The sequence below is a fragment of the Trematomus bernacchii genome, unplaced genomic scaffold, assembly GCF_902827165.1.
Source record: "Trematomus bernacchii unplaced genomic scaffold, fTreBer1.1, whole genome shotgun sequence".
Taxonomy (NCBI): domain Eukaryota; kingdom Metazoa; phylum Chordata; class Actinopteri; order Perciformes; family Nototheniidae; genus Trematomus; species Trematomus bernacchii.
The window spans coordinates 896,568-909,925 of NW_022987547.1; the positions used below are offsets into that span (position 1 = coordinate 896,568).

At 38.9% G+C, this 13,358-nt stretch overlaps 1 protein-coding gene across 1 annotated transcript; it reads left to right on the forward strand.

Annotated features, from left to right (window-relative positions):
- Positions 1–2,479: 2,479 nt before the first annotated feature.
- LOC117476826 (T-box-containing protein TBX6L-like) lies at positions 2,480–7,430 on the forward strand. The gene is made up of 9 exons (XM_034123591.1): positions 2,480–2,557; positions 3,190–3,337; positions 3,467–3,569; positions 4,327–4,491; positions 4,573–4,719; positions 5,888–5,964; positions 6,149–6,222; positions 6,931–7,123; positions 7,238–7,430. Exons 1-9 carry the CDS (start codon positions 2,542–2,544, stop codon positions 7,428–7,430), a joined length of 1,116 nt encoding a protein of 371 aa, XP_033979482.1. The 5' UTR covers positions 2,480–2,541.
- Positions 7,431–13,358: the final 5,928 nt, after the last annotated feature.

Below are 13,358 nucleotides of genomic sequence, written 5' to 3' on the forward strand. Positions count from 1 at the left end.
GAGCTCCAGTTCAACTTTAATTTGGTTTCTGGAAATGTCTTCAAAATTCAAAAGTTGATAGAAAAATAGAATTCTGGTGCTTTATCAGAATCAGAATCAGTTTTATTACCAAGAAGGTTTACACATATGAGGGATTGGAGAGACACAGAAAGAAGAATACATAAAAGCAAAGGCTAGTATGTCCTGGCATGACTTCTGGATCCTATTTTAAGGATACGATTGTGTTAAATAAATTAAACTTTGCTTTAAATGTTACAAAGCAGATTCACAATGATATCTTTGTGTTGTATCTCAGTCTGACACAGATGAAGATGTAATGGATTTGGCCTCCACACACACACAAACACACAACTCTTCTCCTGGGTTTCAGATGACTTTCTTTGGGGTGTACCTCAGATAATTCACCTCACCCATCCAGCCACTCATCTTCCCCCTCATGCCTCTGAACTGCCGCCACGGAAGCCATGCACTGCGTCTTCCAGCTGCAGCTTACTCTAACTTTTCGAAACTGTCGAAACCACCACCATTTCCTGTGCCATGAGTTATTTTTACTGCAGCAGAACTGATGCATCACAGAAACCAGGCACACAACAAATACAATGCAGGGGAAATACTACTTCCAACACATATCTAATATCTTGTGATGTGCAGTTTACAAACAGTGAAGTCACACAAATCCAATGAAAAATGTTGACTGTACTTCATTTGCATTCCAATTACAGCAGTGCCAAATCATGCTGAAACACTATTAGAAGAAGCAGATGTTAGTGATATCCTCCTGTATACAACAACTTGACTTTGTAGCAGAGCTGCAGAGGTGACACACGCCACAGGCAGGAACACTGAATTCCATCTGCAGGCCTGACGTTGATTTAAGAACAGGAGAAATAATATGCCCACAGTCAGAGCGGAAAGGCCTCACAAAGGCATCAAGACACTCGTTCTAGTGGTCATCAGGTAAACCATGATGATGCAGTCCAGTTGGTATTAACACTACTTTTTTTACACCATAGAGGCACTATTTTTTAGCGTGTCATCGCTGGTCTGGATTGCTTTCCCAACTATGAGCTCTCTGATTTCTTAAAGGAGTCATTAAGGTCAAACACATCTAACAATATCTAAACTAAGGTACCATTTGTGATGCATGCTACTGGCAACACTAAAGTTAAACCAGGTTTATAGTTAACCTTTGACATTTTGTTTAGTATGTTCTTCATCTCTAGAAGTATGGTAAACAAGTATAGCCTTTTTACAGATACTTAAGATAGGCATAGTTTAACCCCTTATCTAGTTGTTGTTCCTTTTTTCTGGAGAAGCTTTAAGGTTGCAGAAATCCTCCTCGGTCAGAGAGTATCATATATTCTACATTAGCTTGTTCAAACGTCCTTACGTTCAAGACCCTTAGGATCCATATTGTATATGTATGAACCTTTCACCAAATGGAACTATTCAGGATGCTTTGACATTTCCCCCCAAAACCAGCCTGGAATATTCAGTTGTCTTTGAGACTTCACTAGAATTTAAACAAAGAAGAAATGCCCCCCCGATGTAACTCATGTAGGATTTAATGAATTGGGCTGTAAACTCTGAACATTGTCCTCTCAAGTCCCACACCGCTGCTCTTCCCTTCCTCCCGTCAGTCTTTCATGTTAACGGGCTGCTAACTGCTGGCACCTTCAGAGACCCTCTCCTCCCAGACTACTGGAGGCCGTATGGGGTGGGGGGGCCGGGCCAAATGGCCTCATAGGATTAACAGCATTGTCAAGGCCGCAGCTCCCATCACCTCTGTAATCTTACGATTTGTTTGCAATACACAACCAGAGATGCCAGGAAGGGACTTGTTTGTCTGCTCTTCCACCCCCCCCTCCCCCGGGCACTTTGAAATGCAGCTCACTGTCCTTCAACTGTGACCAATGAGAGAGAATATTGTATGCATTTCAGGCCTAGGACATATGGGAGCACGGCTAGATCATCCCAAGGTAGATTATGATGTCTTTGGGTACAAAATCATAGAAGAAATTGTTGTTTTTTACCCTGGAAATCAGCTTTTTATCCCATTTAAGTGATTATATTTCTGTACTTTTCAAAATATTTTCTTTAAAACAAATATATTTCACGGCTACTTTTGTCACAGTCAATTATCCAGAATATTTGATATTGTTTGTATTCGATACAATATTTTTCATGTACATTTAACTTGTAATTGTTAATTCTCTATTCCACTTTTTAGGTATTTGTCTGAACACACTGCTGCTTCTGTTACGAAATAATTGGGATCAATAGAGTATATATCTATAACATGGTAGGACAAATGGGTTTTATTATTGGCAACAGGAAATGATATATCTTACCTGCCCTCTCTTCACCCCCTGCTCTTTAGACCCCACCCTTTTTCTGTGATGACCAATGAAGTTCAAGGCTCAGAGCTTTCAAAGATAGAGACCCCGGGTGTGTTTACCTCCAGTGTCAGAACATCTGAAAGCAGCACTCAGGACTCTCTCAGGACTTCTGTTGGTGTTGATATTAGGAGGACACAGTACCATGCAACACATCTCTGGTAAGTGATGATGATCTTAATCAATGTTAAAAGCTTGAATGAGCATATGGAATGTGAATGTGTTTTTCATGTTGAGCTAAGTTAATGGTAAGGGGAAATGTGCTATTTGTGCAATATATATATATGCCGTTAATAACTGTGCAATATATACCTGGCTGCTAAATCCTCAGAACTGTTACAGGGTGTGTATTTTTGTAAATTGTGTAACTTTTTCATTTTATTCTATTTCTTATTATATATATATATATATTTTACTTTAATACTTTTTTATGCATGTAACATATGTCACATTAAGCTGTCTGGCTCTTTTTCTGCTGTAACAACGTACATTTCCCTTCTTTGGGAGTAATCATGTACTTAGTCTCTCTCTCTCTCTCTCTCTCTCTCTCTCTCTCTCTCTCTCTCTCTCTATCTCTCTTGTTTGGGTTTTAACCAACAGGAAACTAACACCTTCATTCAAATGTTTACTGATTCGAATAGAAATTGAGATTTAAAGTGCAAAACTATGCTGAGTTGTCTCAAGTTCTGCTGAATATATTTTTCCTGTTTTTAATACTCCTATAAACTGCTATAAGCCAGTCACAGTTACCATGAATACATCTGATTTAGCAGAATGTGTATTTTCTCCATAGACTTCAAACTGCATCTGAGCATGCCCCGCTCCCCTCAGACAGCTGACTCATACCAGCACGGCTGCATCAGGATGACCCTGGAGAGCGCTGATCTCTGGAAGTCCTTCCACAGCAGCGGGACAGAGATGATAATAACAAAGCATGGAAGGTAACAACGCTACCCACAGAAGTCCTCCAGCACTGCTATACATTATTTATCACAAAGACCACAAAAAGAGATTCAGAGCTATGTCCTGCTTTTATAAAAACATTTCAATTCTTTCTTCTTATTTTTCAGGAGAATGTTTCCACACTGCAGCATCAGACTCTCAGGGCTCCAACCTTTTGCTAATTACGTCGTCATGATAGATATGGTTCCTGCAGACAGCTTCAAATACAGGGTACATGCATATGTAACACACACTTGAGTACTGTAAGCACAACATTTGGGGATTCAAAGCAGCAGTATGTAAAACGCAGCAGTCTGCGGCCTGCCCACTGTGGGCCGTTCACCGCTGCATTTCAAAGCCTTTCATTGCTTCCTGTTTGTGCATTCACGGCTGGAGGCCCAATCAATTAGCATCCCTTTCTATTCACTGTTGTGAATGAGAAACTGCTATGGCCCATTTGGTCACAGATATTGCTTTTAGCACACACTTGTAAAAAAGAAGGGAAAGTAATGTAGTAGAGATAGGGATACGTTTTTTAAGGTGCTATGAAATTGTTAAACAGAGATTTATTTATGAGTTTCCATACATGATCAGAAAACTCCTGTATATTATAACTTTTAAATGCTATTTTATTTATATTTTGGACTGTTTATTTCTGTGTCTTAATTTATCTTAAGACATTCATCAATAAAGTATCTATCTATCTATCTATCTATCTATCTATCTATCTATCTATCTATCTATCTATCTATCTATCTATCTATCTATCTATCTATCTATCTATCTATCTATCTATCTATCTATCTATCTATCTATCTATAAGATGTATAGACTAAAAATGTGATAATACCTCAGCTTTATTTTTCCCTTGTTTTTTAAAAACAAGAAGGGAAATTGAATAAATCAAGTATTTCTTGCTTCATGAAGACTTTGGATTAAACCTCATGTCTTACATCTAACCTTTCATCCATCCCCCATTTCTCTGTAGTGGAAAAAGGAGCATTGGGAGGTGGCGGGGAAGTCAGAGCCCCAGCCCCCGTGTCGGACATACATGCACCCAGACTCCCCTGCCCCAGGAAGTCACTGGATGAAGCAGCCATTGTCTTTTCTCAGGATGAAGCTCACCAACAACACCTTGGACCAGCACGGCCACGTAAGACCCCTTTACACACATGCTATGTTGACTAAACATACCGAATGTGCTTTTTACTCACTCTGCTCTTCTACCCATCAGATCATTGTGCACTCCATGCATCGCTACTACCCCAGGTTTCACATCACCCAGGCAGACAGTCCTTACACCGTCCGCTGGGGCCCCTTCCAGACCTTCTCCTTCCCAGAGACCACCTTCACTACAGTGACCGCTTACCAAAACCCAAAGGTATGCAGCAGTTTAACAAAACATTAAAGGTCTCCTATTATACTCTTTTTCATCAATATATATATATAGGTCTCAGATATATACAAAACATGTCTCTGAAGTGTTCCTAAATCAATCTAAACATTACCATTGAGGAGTGAGAGTGATGCCCAAAACCGAAAGCTCTGTTACACTCTAATGAAAAATACTTTTATTGCCATAAATGTTATGATGGATTATCAGTAATCATTTCAAAGGGACACAGAGACATTGGATTAACCTTCAGCAGCGTTTATATGCGTTGTAATGCCATTGAACACAACTTTTGATCAGAAAACAGCAAAGGTAAGACGTATTTGCCGTTTTGGCCCCGTAAAGTGAAGTTGTGTGTTGTCTTTCCTGGCCTTCGCTGCCGTGAGTTTTGTACGCACAGTTATGAAACTTATACCAATGGAATCTTTGGAATCTCAGCTTTCATATGATATTGAGTTTGTGCAGATAGCATGAAGTATAACATCTCTACCGTGAGTTATGTGCTAAGTGTGTTAGCATTTCTTCGCTTAGTGCTAATTCAGAGGCTTGGTATTACCCTTGTGTTTTGTTTAGCTAAAAATTGTTAATATTTCCTGATAGCTGAGTTTCTTCCCGTTAAGTGGGTATGACACATTAATAGGTTGTTAAATGTTAAGAAGCCCTGAGACACAGTTTCGTGCAATATTGTTGTGTTAAGAGGTTAAACAAGCCAACAAAACGTTATGACATCATAAAGTGGCTAAAATCTGATCAGCTCATTTTCAGACAGGTTTTTATATAAATGGATCAGGACAAAAAGTGAGCAAATATTTTTTTCTGAAATTTTCAGATTGTCTTTACACAGAGGGGACACATCTTTATGTATAACATACATGAAAAAGTGGATTTTGCATAATAGGTGACCTTTAAGAGTGATGAAACAAAAAACAAACCACTTGTTGAGTTAATTTAGGCCTTCTTACTGCACCAGCACTTACTATGGTATGATCTTTCTTGAAGTGAATATATATGCACTTTCCTTGTTGTTCGGAGTTTGATTCTTCATGTTTTTTTGCATTTATTGTAAGTCGCTTTGGATAAAAGCATCAGCTAAAATATATGTAATGGATCTGAGCCCCCAAACAGTTTGACAGCTATCTCTTCTTGCCTTTTAAAGATCACCAAATTGAAGATCGACCACAACCCATTCGCTAAGGGATTTAGGGAAGGAGGCACTCATTCCCACGGCAAAAGGTGAGAATAAATAAACGTACGTATACATATTCCTGTTTTTGTCTTACATTATATACATATAGATTTGAATTAAAAGAGATAGTCTTTCATTACAGTAGAACATATAGTTGTATTCCAATATAAACACATATAATCAGAATGGGCAGAATAGTGTAATAAAAATAATTGTAATATTTTTCTTCAGGTGTCATTCCAACAGAAGCTCTCCTGTGAAAAGAGCCCGACGGGAGAGGGAAGATCTTTGCACCAGTCCTCCAGGTAAGCCTTTCTGTTTTTTTTTAATATGATTTAGTGTTTCTCAAACAGCAACAGATGAAATTCCAAGGAATGAGAAGTATTCCTTTCAATGAGGAGCTCAAGGGATGTCCAAACTTAAAACTGTTTAAAAAAGGTATAAGGACACGATTTTAACAAGATACAGGGATAACGTGTTTGCAGTTTATTTATTTATTTGGTTTGTTATTTTATCTTTTCTTGAATATCAATTACCTCTGTTATGTATTTGTTTGTTTATTTATCTGCTTATTTGTTTGTTTATTTATGTTTATTTATTTGTTGTTTTATGTTTTTCTTCAATAACAAATGTATTTCTTTAAGAAGAAAAAAAATTAAATAAAAAAATAAATATATATGTTAGTAATTTAGTTTTTGGGAGAAGGGGTGGGATTAAATAAATGTAAACTTTTTCCCACCCCTTTTCGGATGTGTAATTAAGTAGATTATTTGTTTATACATAAATAGATTATTTGTTTATACTTAAATAGATTATTTGTTTATACATAATTTAGAGTCAGTAATATTTATGTATATCAATTTGACACTGATTAATTTAGTATTGTATAATAATTCTCATGTTACATTTTTGTATTATTGTTTTACATTTTCAAAATAAATCTACTCAAATCAAATCAAAAATTCCTTTAAATCAACGTGCCAGTCTTATTGATCATTGTATTTCCCTTGCAGGCCTGCAGAGGATGCCCTCCACCTCTCAGTCAGTGAAGGCGGGGAAGGATGAGCAGCCCTTGAAGGAGCATGACCTTTCAGCCTGTTCATCGGAGCAGGAGAGTGTCCACACCGAGCCCCTGGAGCCGCAGGAGTACGACTACAGCTGTGAAGAACAGATGGTGCCTGCGTCCGTGCCATACCAGCCCTACAGGTACGATTTAGGATTCCCAAGATGAGATCAAATCCAATGGACAGTAGAGAAAAATAAAATGCAAACTGGTGATCCATGACATGTAACCTCCATATCACTCTTTCATCCCTGTAGATCTCTGGAGTACGCCAGATATCCGCTGCATTCCAATGACGTAGATGCAGCACACTCTCTCCTCCACCCTCCACATCATCCACTCTCCACAGCTGAACACACCTCCCAACAACATGGCTACTACCATCATCCTCACCACCACAGCCAGGCTGGGGATTGGAGCCAGTATCCGCTCTTCTCCTACTCTTGTTAGTGACCATTTTCAATATGGTGACAATATTAACGGGGATGAAACCACTAAAGCAGGGGTGTCTAAACTGTTTTCACCGAGGGCCACATACAGAAAAATATACGAAGGGCCTGGCCACTCACTAGAGTTATATTGCCTCATAAATTCAGTTATAAGTTAGCAAAATCAATCAAATGTAGGTAAATTATGCTTGTGAGTGTTGGCAGCTCATCCCTTAAAACAGAAGCCTCAGATTGATTATAATAAGGTGAAATAAGAAGGCTGTATTTCAAGCTTGTTATGTAAATAAGTCATTGGGCTTTTTTCTTATCAACTAAGATATGATAGAAAATGTTTCCAACTTTAATTGACTGAATTTATTATTAAGTGGTCTTATTAACACGTGAATACTACTGTGTAATATATGTTTACATTTATATTTAAGAAGTAGACAGAAGACAAGCACAAGTTTCATTTGTGGGCCATATTACATTATACTTTTTTAATTTGCTGGGGGCCGATTCAAAAGGGTCCACGGGCCACATTTGGCCCCTGGGCCGTAGTTTGGACACCCATGCACTAAAGCCTTGAAGGAATATTGTCACTGTGTCACAGGCAGACCTGGGACTGACTGACATGTCACTCCAGTTTGTGATAACATTGTACAATTGTGTAAAAAATGTAGTGTATTTCAAAAAGCTTGTATTTTTTGTGAGGGTCTGTTAATTAGACAATAATCATATTCAAGTGAAGACTTATTTACTAGGATTTATATTCCTGATCACGTCATGTGCTAGTTCAGTCACAACCTGCATGATTGTCTGTGTTAAAAAAATATAGGTATTGTTTTAAAATGCAATATATAAAGTATTGTCTGTATACAGTCAGCTGGGAAATAAGTGTGACATTTAATCTGATGAAAGGATACCCATATGTAAAAAAACATGTTTGGAAAAACCTCATGATTCCACTTTACTTCTGTTAAAGGTGGGGTAGGTAAGTTTGAGAAACCGGCTCGAGATACACTTTTTGTTATATTCCATGGAATGCTCTTAACATCCCGATAGCAATGAATATCTTAAGTGCTTTGACAAAAAATCCATTAAAAAATGTCATCTGTGGAAGCCGTAGTACTGTAAAAAGCACGACCAATCATTTTAGCCAGCCCGGCTAAAATAACTGGATGGCCTACCTGCCTGTCAGCCTTCCATCTGTGCACAAACTTATGTCGTGCCCTCATTGGTCATGTGCACGTTCGTGTGTGTTGGAGGAGGGGCTCTGTAAGGAAGTGGCAGATTTTTTCCGGCTGTGTATTTTCAAATTCTAGCGCACTCGAGCTGGTTTCTCCAAAATGACCTACCCCACCTTTAAACAACAAAATGTAAAATATATATTTCATATCAGACAAGTTATATTGTGCCAGAATTAGCATTTGCATCCTAAATGACAACATTGTATGTTTGTGTTTAATGGCTAAGGAAAGTTTTATCAAAATAAATCCTGAGGAAATCAATGAATAAACTTGTGTGTCTTTAAATCCTATTCCTAATGCTTTAGGCTTTTGTGAATACATAACATTTAAATCCATAAGCAATTCAACAGCTACATTAACAGCTCTGCGAGATAGTATTTAGGCCCAGTGCTGTGGATGCTAACATGCTAACAATGAAGATAGTAATATGCTGAATTTAGCATAGCAGGTAGGTGCAGGTGCTAACATTAGCTCACTTTCATAAGCACATGGTACAGCTGAACAATAGCAGTTAGTTCTGGTCGACAAAGAAAGAAAAAATGAAAAATTAATCCGTGGTTGTTTTTGCCGATATGTAATGGCAATTCACTCAAACGTTTTTGAGATATATTATACTCAACCTCAACTTCAAAGTGGCACTTTAGTCATTTGGATACATTTTCTGGGAACCAGTATACCCTACTGGATATTTTAAACGTTGACCTGCTGGTGGAGCTAAAACACAGGTCAAGGGTTCATCCTCTGGAGACCATGTATGTCGGTAATAATAATAATAATAGATTCAATTTGTATAGCGCCTTTCAAGGGACACAAGGCCGCTTTGTGAACAAACAAACAAACAAAAAAGAAGGGCAAATAATAAAGTAAAAATTAAACAAATAGCTGGGGGAGTGGAAGCAGGGGGACTGTGATAGGTTAGGGGTCAAATGCCAAGGTGAACAGGTGAGTTTTTAATGAAGACTTGAAGATGTCCAGGGAAGCAGCATTGTGGCATGGAGAGAACCAATTGTCAAGTCGGTGCATCTAAAAATGTACCAGAAAAATGCTTTTTTCCTACTTTATTTGAATCTTTTGATCACAAGCAAAAAATAACAAGAGCATATTTATTTATTGAGTGGAAGAAAGAGCAAAGGAACATGGATAGACTTTCCGAGAGCAACGTGTCGGACCAGATAAAGCTATGACAGACAGATAGCACGAAATTACCATCACAGTCTGGCATAGTTTCCCCAGCAGAAGGCTGGAACGTCTGTGTGTTAAATGTTTAAAGAGAGAGAGAGAAGCCATATCTGGGACATTTATACAGCTTCAGGGAGCAGACGGAGATCATTTTCTAGAGCACTCAAATCACATGTTATTGTGGGATACTCTTTTTATCATCACTGTAAAAAAAAACATACAAAGAGTCAAAATTGTGGATGGTCCAAAACCTGAAGCAGATATGGCTTCAGTCGTTTCTGAGGAAGATTGAACATCCTGATAACAGGATGCTACGATTAACCTCCAGGGCTTCCTGAGGAATCCTTGGCCATCTAGGGCCTTCCCAAATTGCTCCCACCTTGCTGTATAATATGTTAAAAATATCATGAAATAAAGTCATAGCATTATATGTTGAACATGTAATGGCATTTTGATGTTAAAGGGGACCTAACAAGCAAAATGCATGACGCATTGATGTCTTTTAAATATGTGTCCCCGGTGTGTCAGGGAACTCACAAAGTGTCAGAAAATAAAACCCTCTCTCTTTCCCTCCGTGCGCAAATCTCTAAAAAACGGGGGTACAACGGAGCTGATCCAGATTTGCCATCCGATATGACGTAAATTACAAACCGGCACTATCAGAAACGTCGCTGTATCAGAAACAATTCCCGACGTGTTTTGGACGTAATAGTCTTTGTTTACATTAGCAAGCATCGCTAACACTTACGGACCGTCCACACAGCAGCGTTAAAAAATCTTGAAACGCTTCAGCCCATTCACTTTGAATGGGGTGACGTCACTTTGCCTCACTTTTCGCCGAACTGCATTGTGGGCAGAAGAGCGGAGATTTTCAGGATTTTCAGGATTCAAAGTTGAGCAATGTTCAACTTTTGAAGCTGAGGTGGAAGCGTCAGCCAATCAAATCCTGTGTATGCAAATCTGACAGTTCAAGCGCTAGCCAATCAAACCGCGTGTATGCTGGGAGAGACATACCGCAGGTCATTTCCTCATATTCCAAAAAATGGAGGAGAAATTAGCGGTAGGAAATCACCCGGTGCTTTATGACCAGTCCCTATTTACCTACCGGGATATAAACCGGAGGAGCCAGGCATGGAGGGAGGTGGCAGAGACAGTGGTATGTTTTCGCCTGTTTGGGGAGTTTATATCCAGTTTACTTCAAACTTTTTTGCTTCGTATGTCGGGGGCGGGGGATTCGTGTGATTGGTTGTTGGTGCCTTGCTCGCAAAAAATCCCCAAGCTTCAGATACGCCCACCTCCAAGATTTTTTTAACGCTGCTGTGTGGACGGTCCGTCAGAGCTAAGCTGTACTGGAGAGAGCATGTGTAAGAAGCAGGGTATAAAAAGGAACTCACCTTGTGGTATAACCCGCAAGAGAGAAAGCCTTTGAGCTTCATACTGTTTCAGAAATAATCCTTGCGTTTCATCACCGCAGCATTTTAGCAGGGTTGCCAACTCTCACGCATCTGGCGTGTGACACACGCTTTCACTCTCAATCTCACGCTCTCACGCTGCCCAAACTATTCTCACGCCAAAAACAAGAATACCGAAGACTAGAAACGGTTTTGAAAACTTTTGTCACGTAGTGATCTTCTTCTCAATAGAACATCTTTGATAATGTCTTCTGACCAATCAGAATCACGATAACGGCGTGGTGTTGTTGCAGGAAGTCCCGACGGAGAATACTTTTGCGGTAGTACATCTCTATACATCGATACAACATTACGTGTTGATTGAAATCAACACGTAATGAAATAAGACCCCACGGTTTGATGATTGATAGGTGTGTGGGCTGTCTTTCATTTTGACACACAGAACAATGGGGGCTATCCACCCTTATCCACAATGTAAAGTAATTCACACAGCCTCTTCCCTCTTCTCTCTGTGAGGAGCAGCAGGTTCAGCTTTCAGAACAAAGTCACACAAAACTAAAATGCCATTCATTTTTTTAAATATGTCGTGACGTGTAGTAATAGATTGATTTATTTTTCTTCTCAAGAGAGTACCAGAATGTGTATTTTATGTTAGTATTTTAAAAAATCTCCTGGGGGAGAATCCCCCAGACCCCCCTGCAGGGGTTGGGTTTTCAGCATGTCAACTCTTTCACTTAAGGGGAAATTGCAGGATTGGCTCCAGGTCGCCCTTTTTATTTACTACAAGACAAATGTGCCTTTTTATTTCATACAGTTCAATTTGGATTGAGAGAGACAGGGAAATCATCTAAACCTCACGCGTGGCGTTTCACTGTCGGGGGGAGCGTGTATGTAATTACATTGCAAATACTGACTTGAGCCCCACCACTGTAAAGGTTAGCCCTACCATAGATTACGCAACAAAAATACTCTGGAGCCGCAACTGCCGACCCGTATTGCGCATGCGCAGATCTAAGATCCAGTAGAAATTATAAAAAAGTAAAAGTCTGCTGCTTATTGTTCTACTTGGCCAAAATAGAGTCAAAGAGTATATGAGAGTGAGAGTGTGTTAATTAATATATTTGGCAGTTTGGAGTATGTCTGTAGATTTGTTTGTGTGTGTGTGTTTCATAGGCCTCTCACGATAATTAATTTTGTTGGATACATTTTCCCGGAAATTATTGCGATAAACGATAATATTGTCGGCACCGTTGTATGACCATTTTAGACCACTGACATAATGAAAATATATAATAATAATTCAAGTACATCCTTTCAAACTGCTAATCACATCCTCATGTAAATGGCAATTTATCGAGGTCAGAAAAGTTATCGAGTTCATTTTTATTTATCGTACGATAAGTCAATGAATTGCTTATCGCGACAGGCACACAATAAAACAGTGGAAACAAACATGTTTGACTTTCATTAGTGAATGAAACTGTGTGCCCTTTATAGTCTGTGTCCATTATTGTGTATTTGTATATATTGTATATATATCCTATATGCTAAGGTCCCGCTGCTGACACGATAGCAGTCATTTCGTGCGCATATGTGTAATTAAACCGAATTAAACCCATGATATCAAAGTCTCACTCCAGCCAGGTACCCAAAGTTGGCAACCCTGATTTTAGACAGTATCTGCCAGGTCCCGCATGAGCCGGCATAAGCTCCGCCCCCTCTTATTTGTATTTTTTTCAGTAAAAAAATAAGCTTTATACCCAGAATCAGCACTTTTGTAACAGGAAGAGAAATGGAGGGATATGAGGCATGGCTAGAATGGGTGATCTGTTTGTTTTTTTGACCAAAACACTTCATAGACATGTTAGTTCTGAACTTAAGCGGGGACCCGGATCAATAAAGTTAGTTCTGGACATTAGGGGAGACCCTCACCAAAAAAATTAACGTTTTTATTTAAGGAGGGACCCTTACCTAAGTACATTTATATGTTTTGATAAGTATCATTTTTATAAGGAGGGACCCTAAGCAAAAAAGTTACATTTGATATAAGGGGGGACCCTTATCAAGGTTTATAAATACAATTATTTTAAAAATGTTTACAATTTCGAA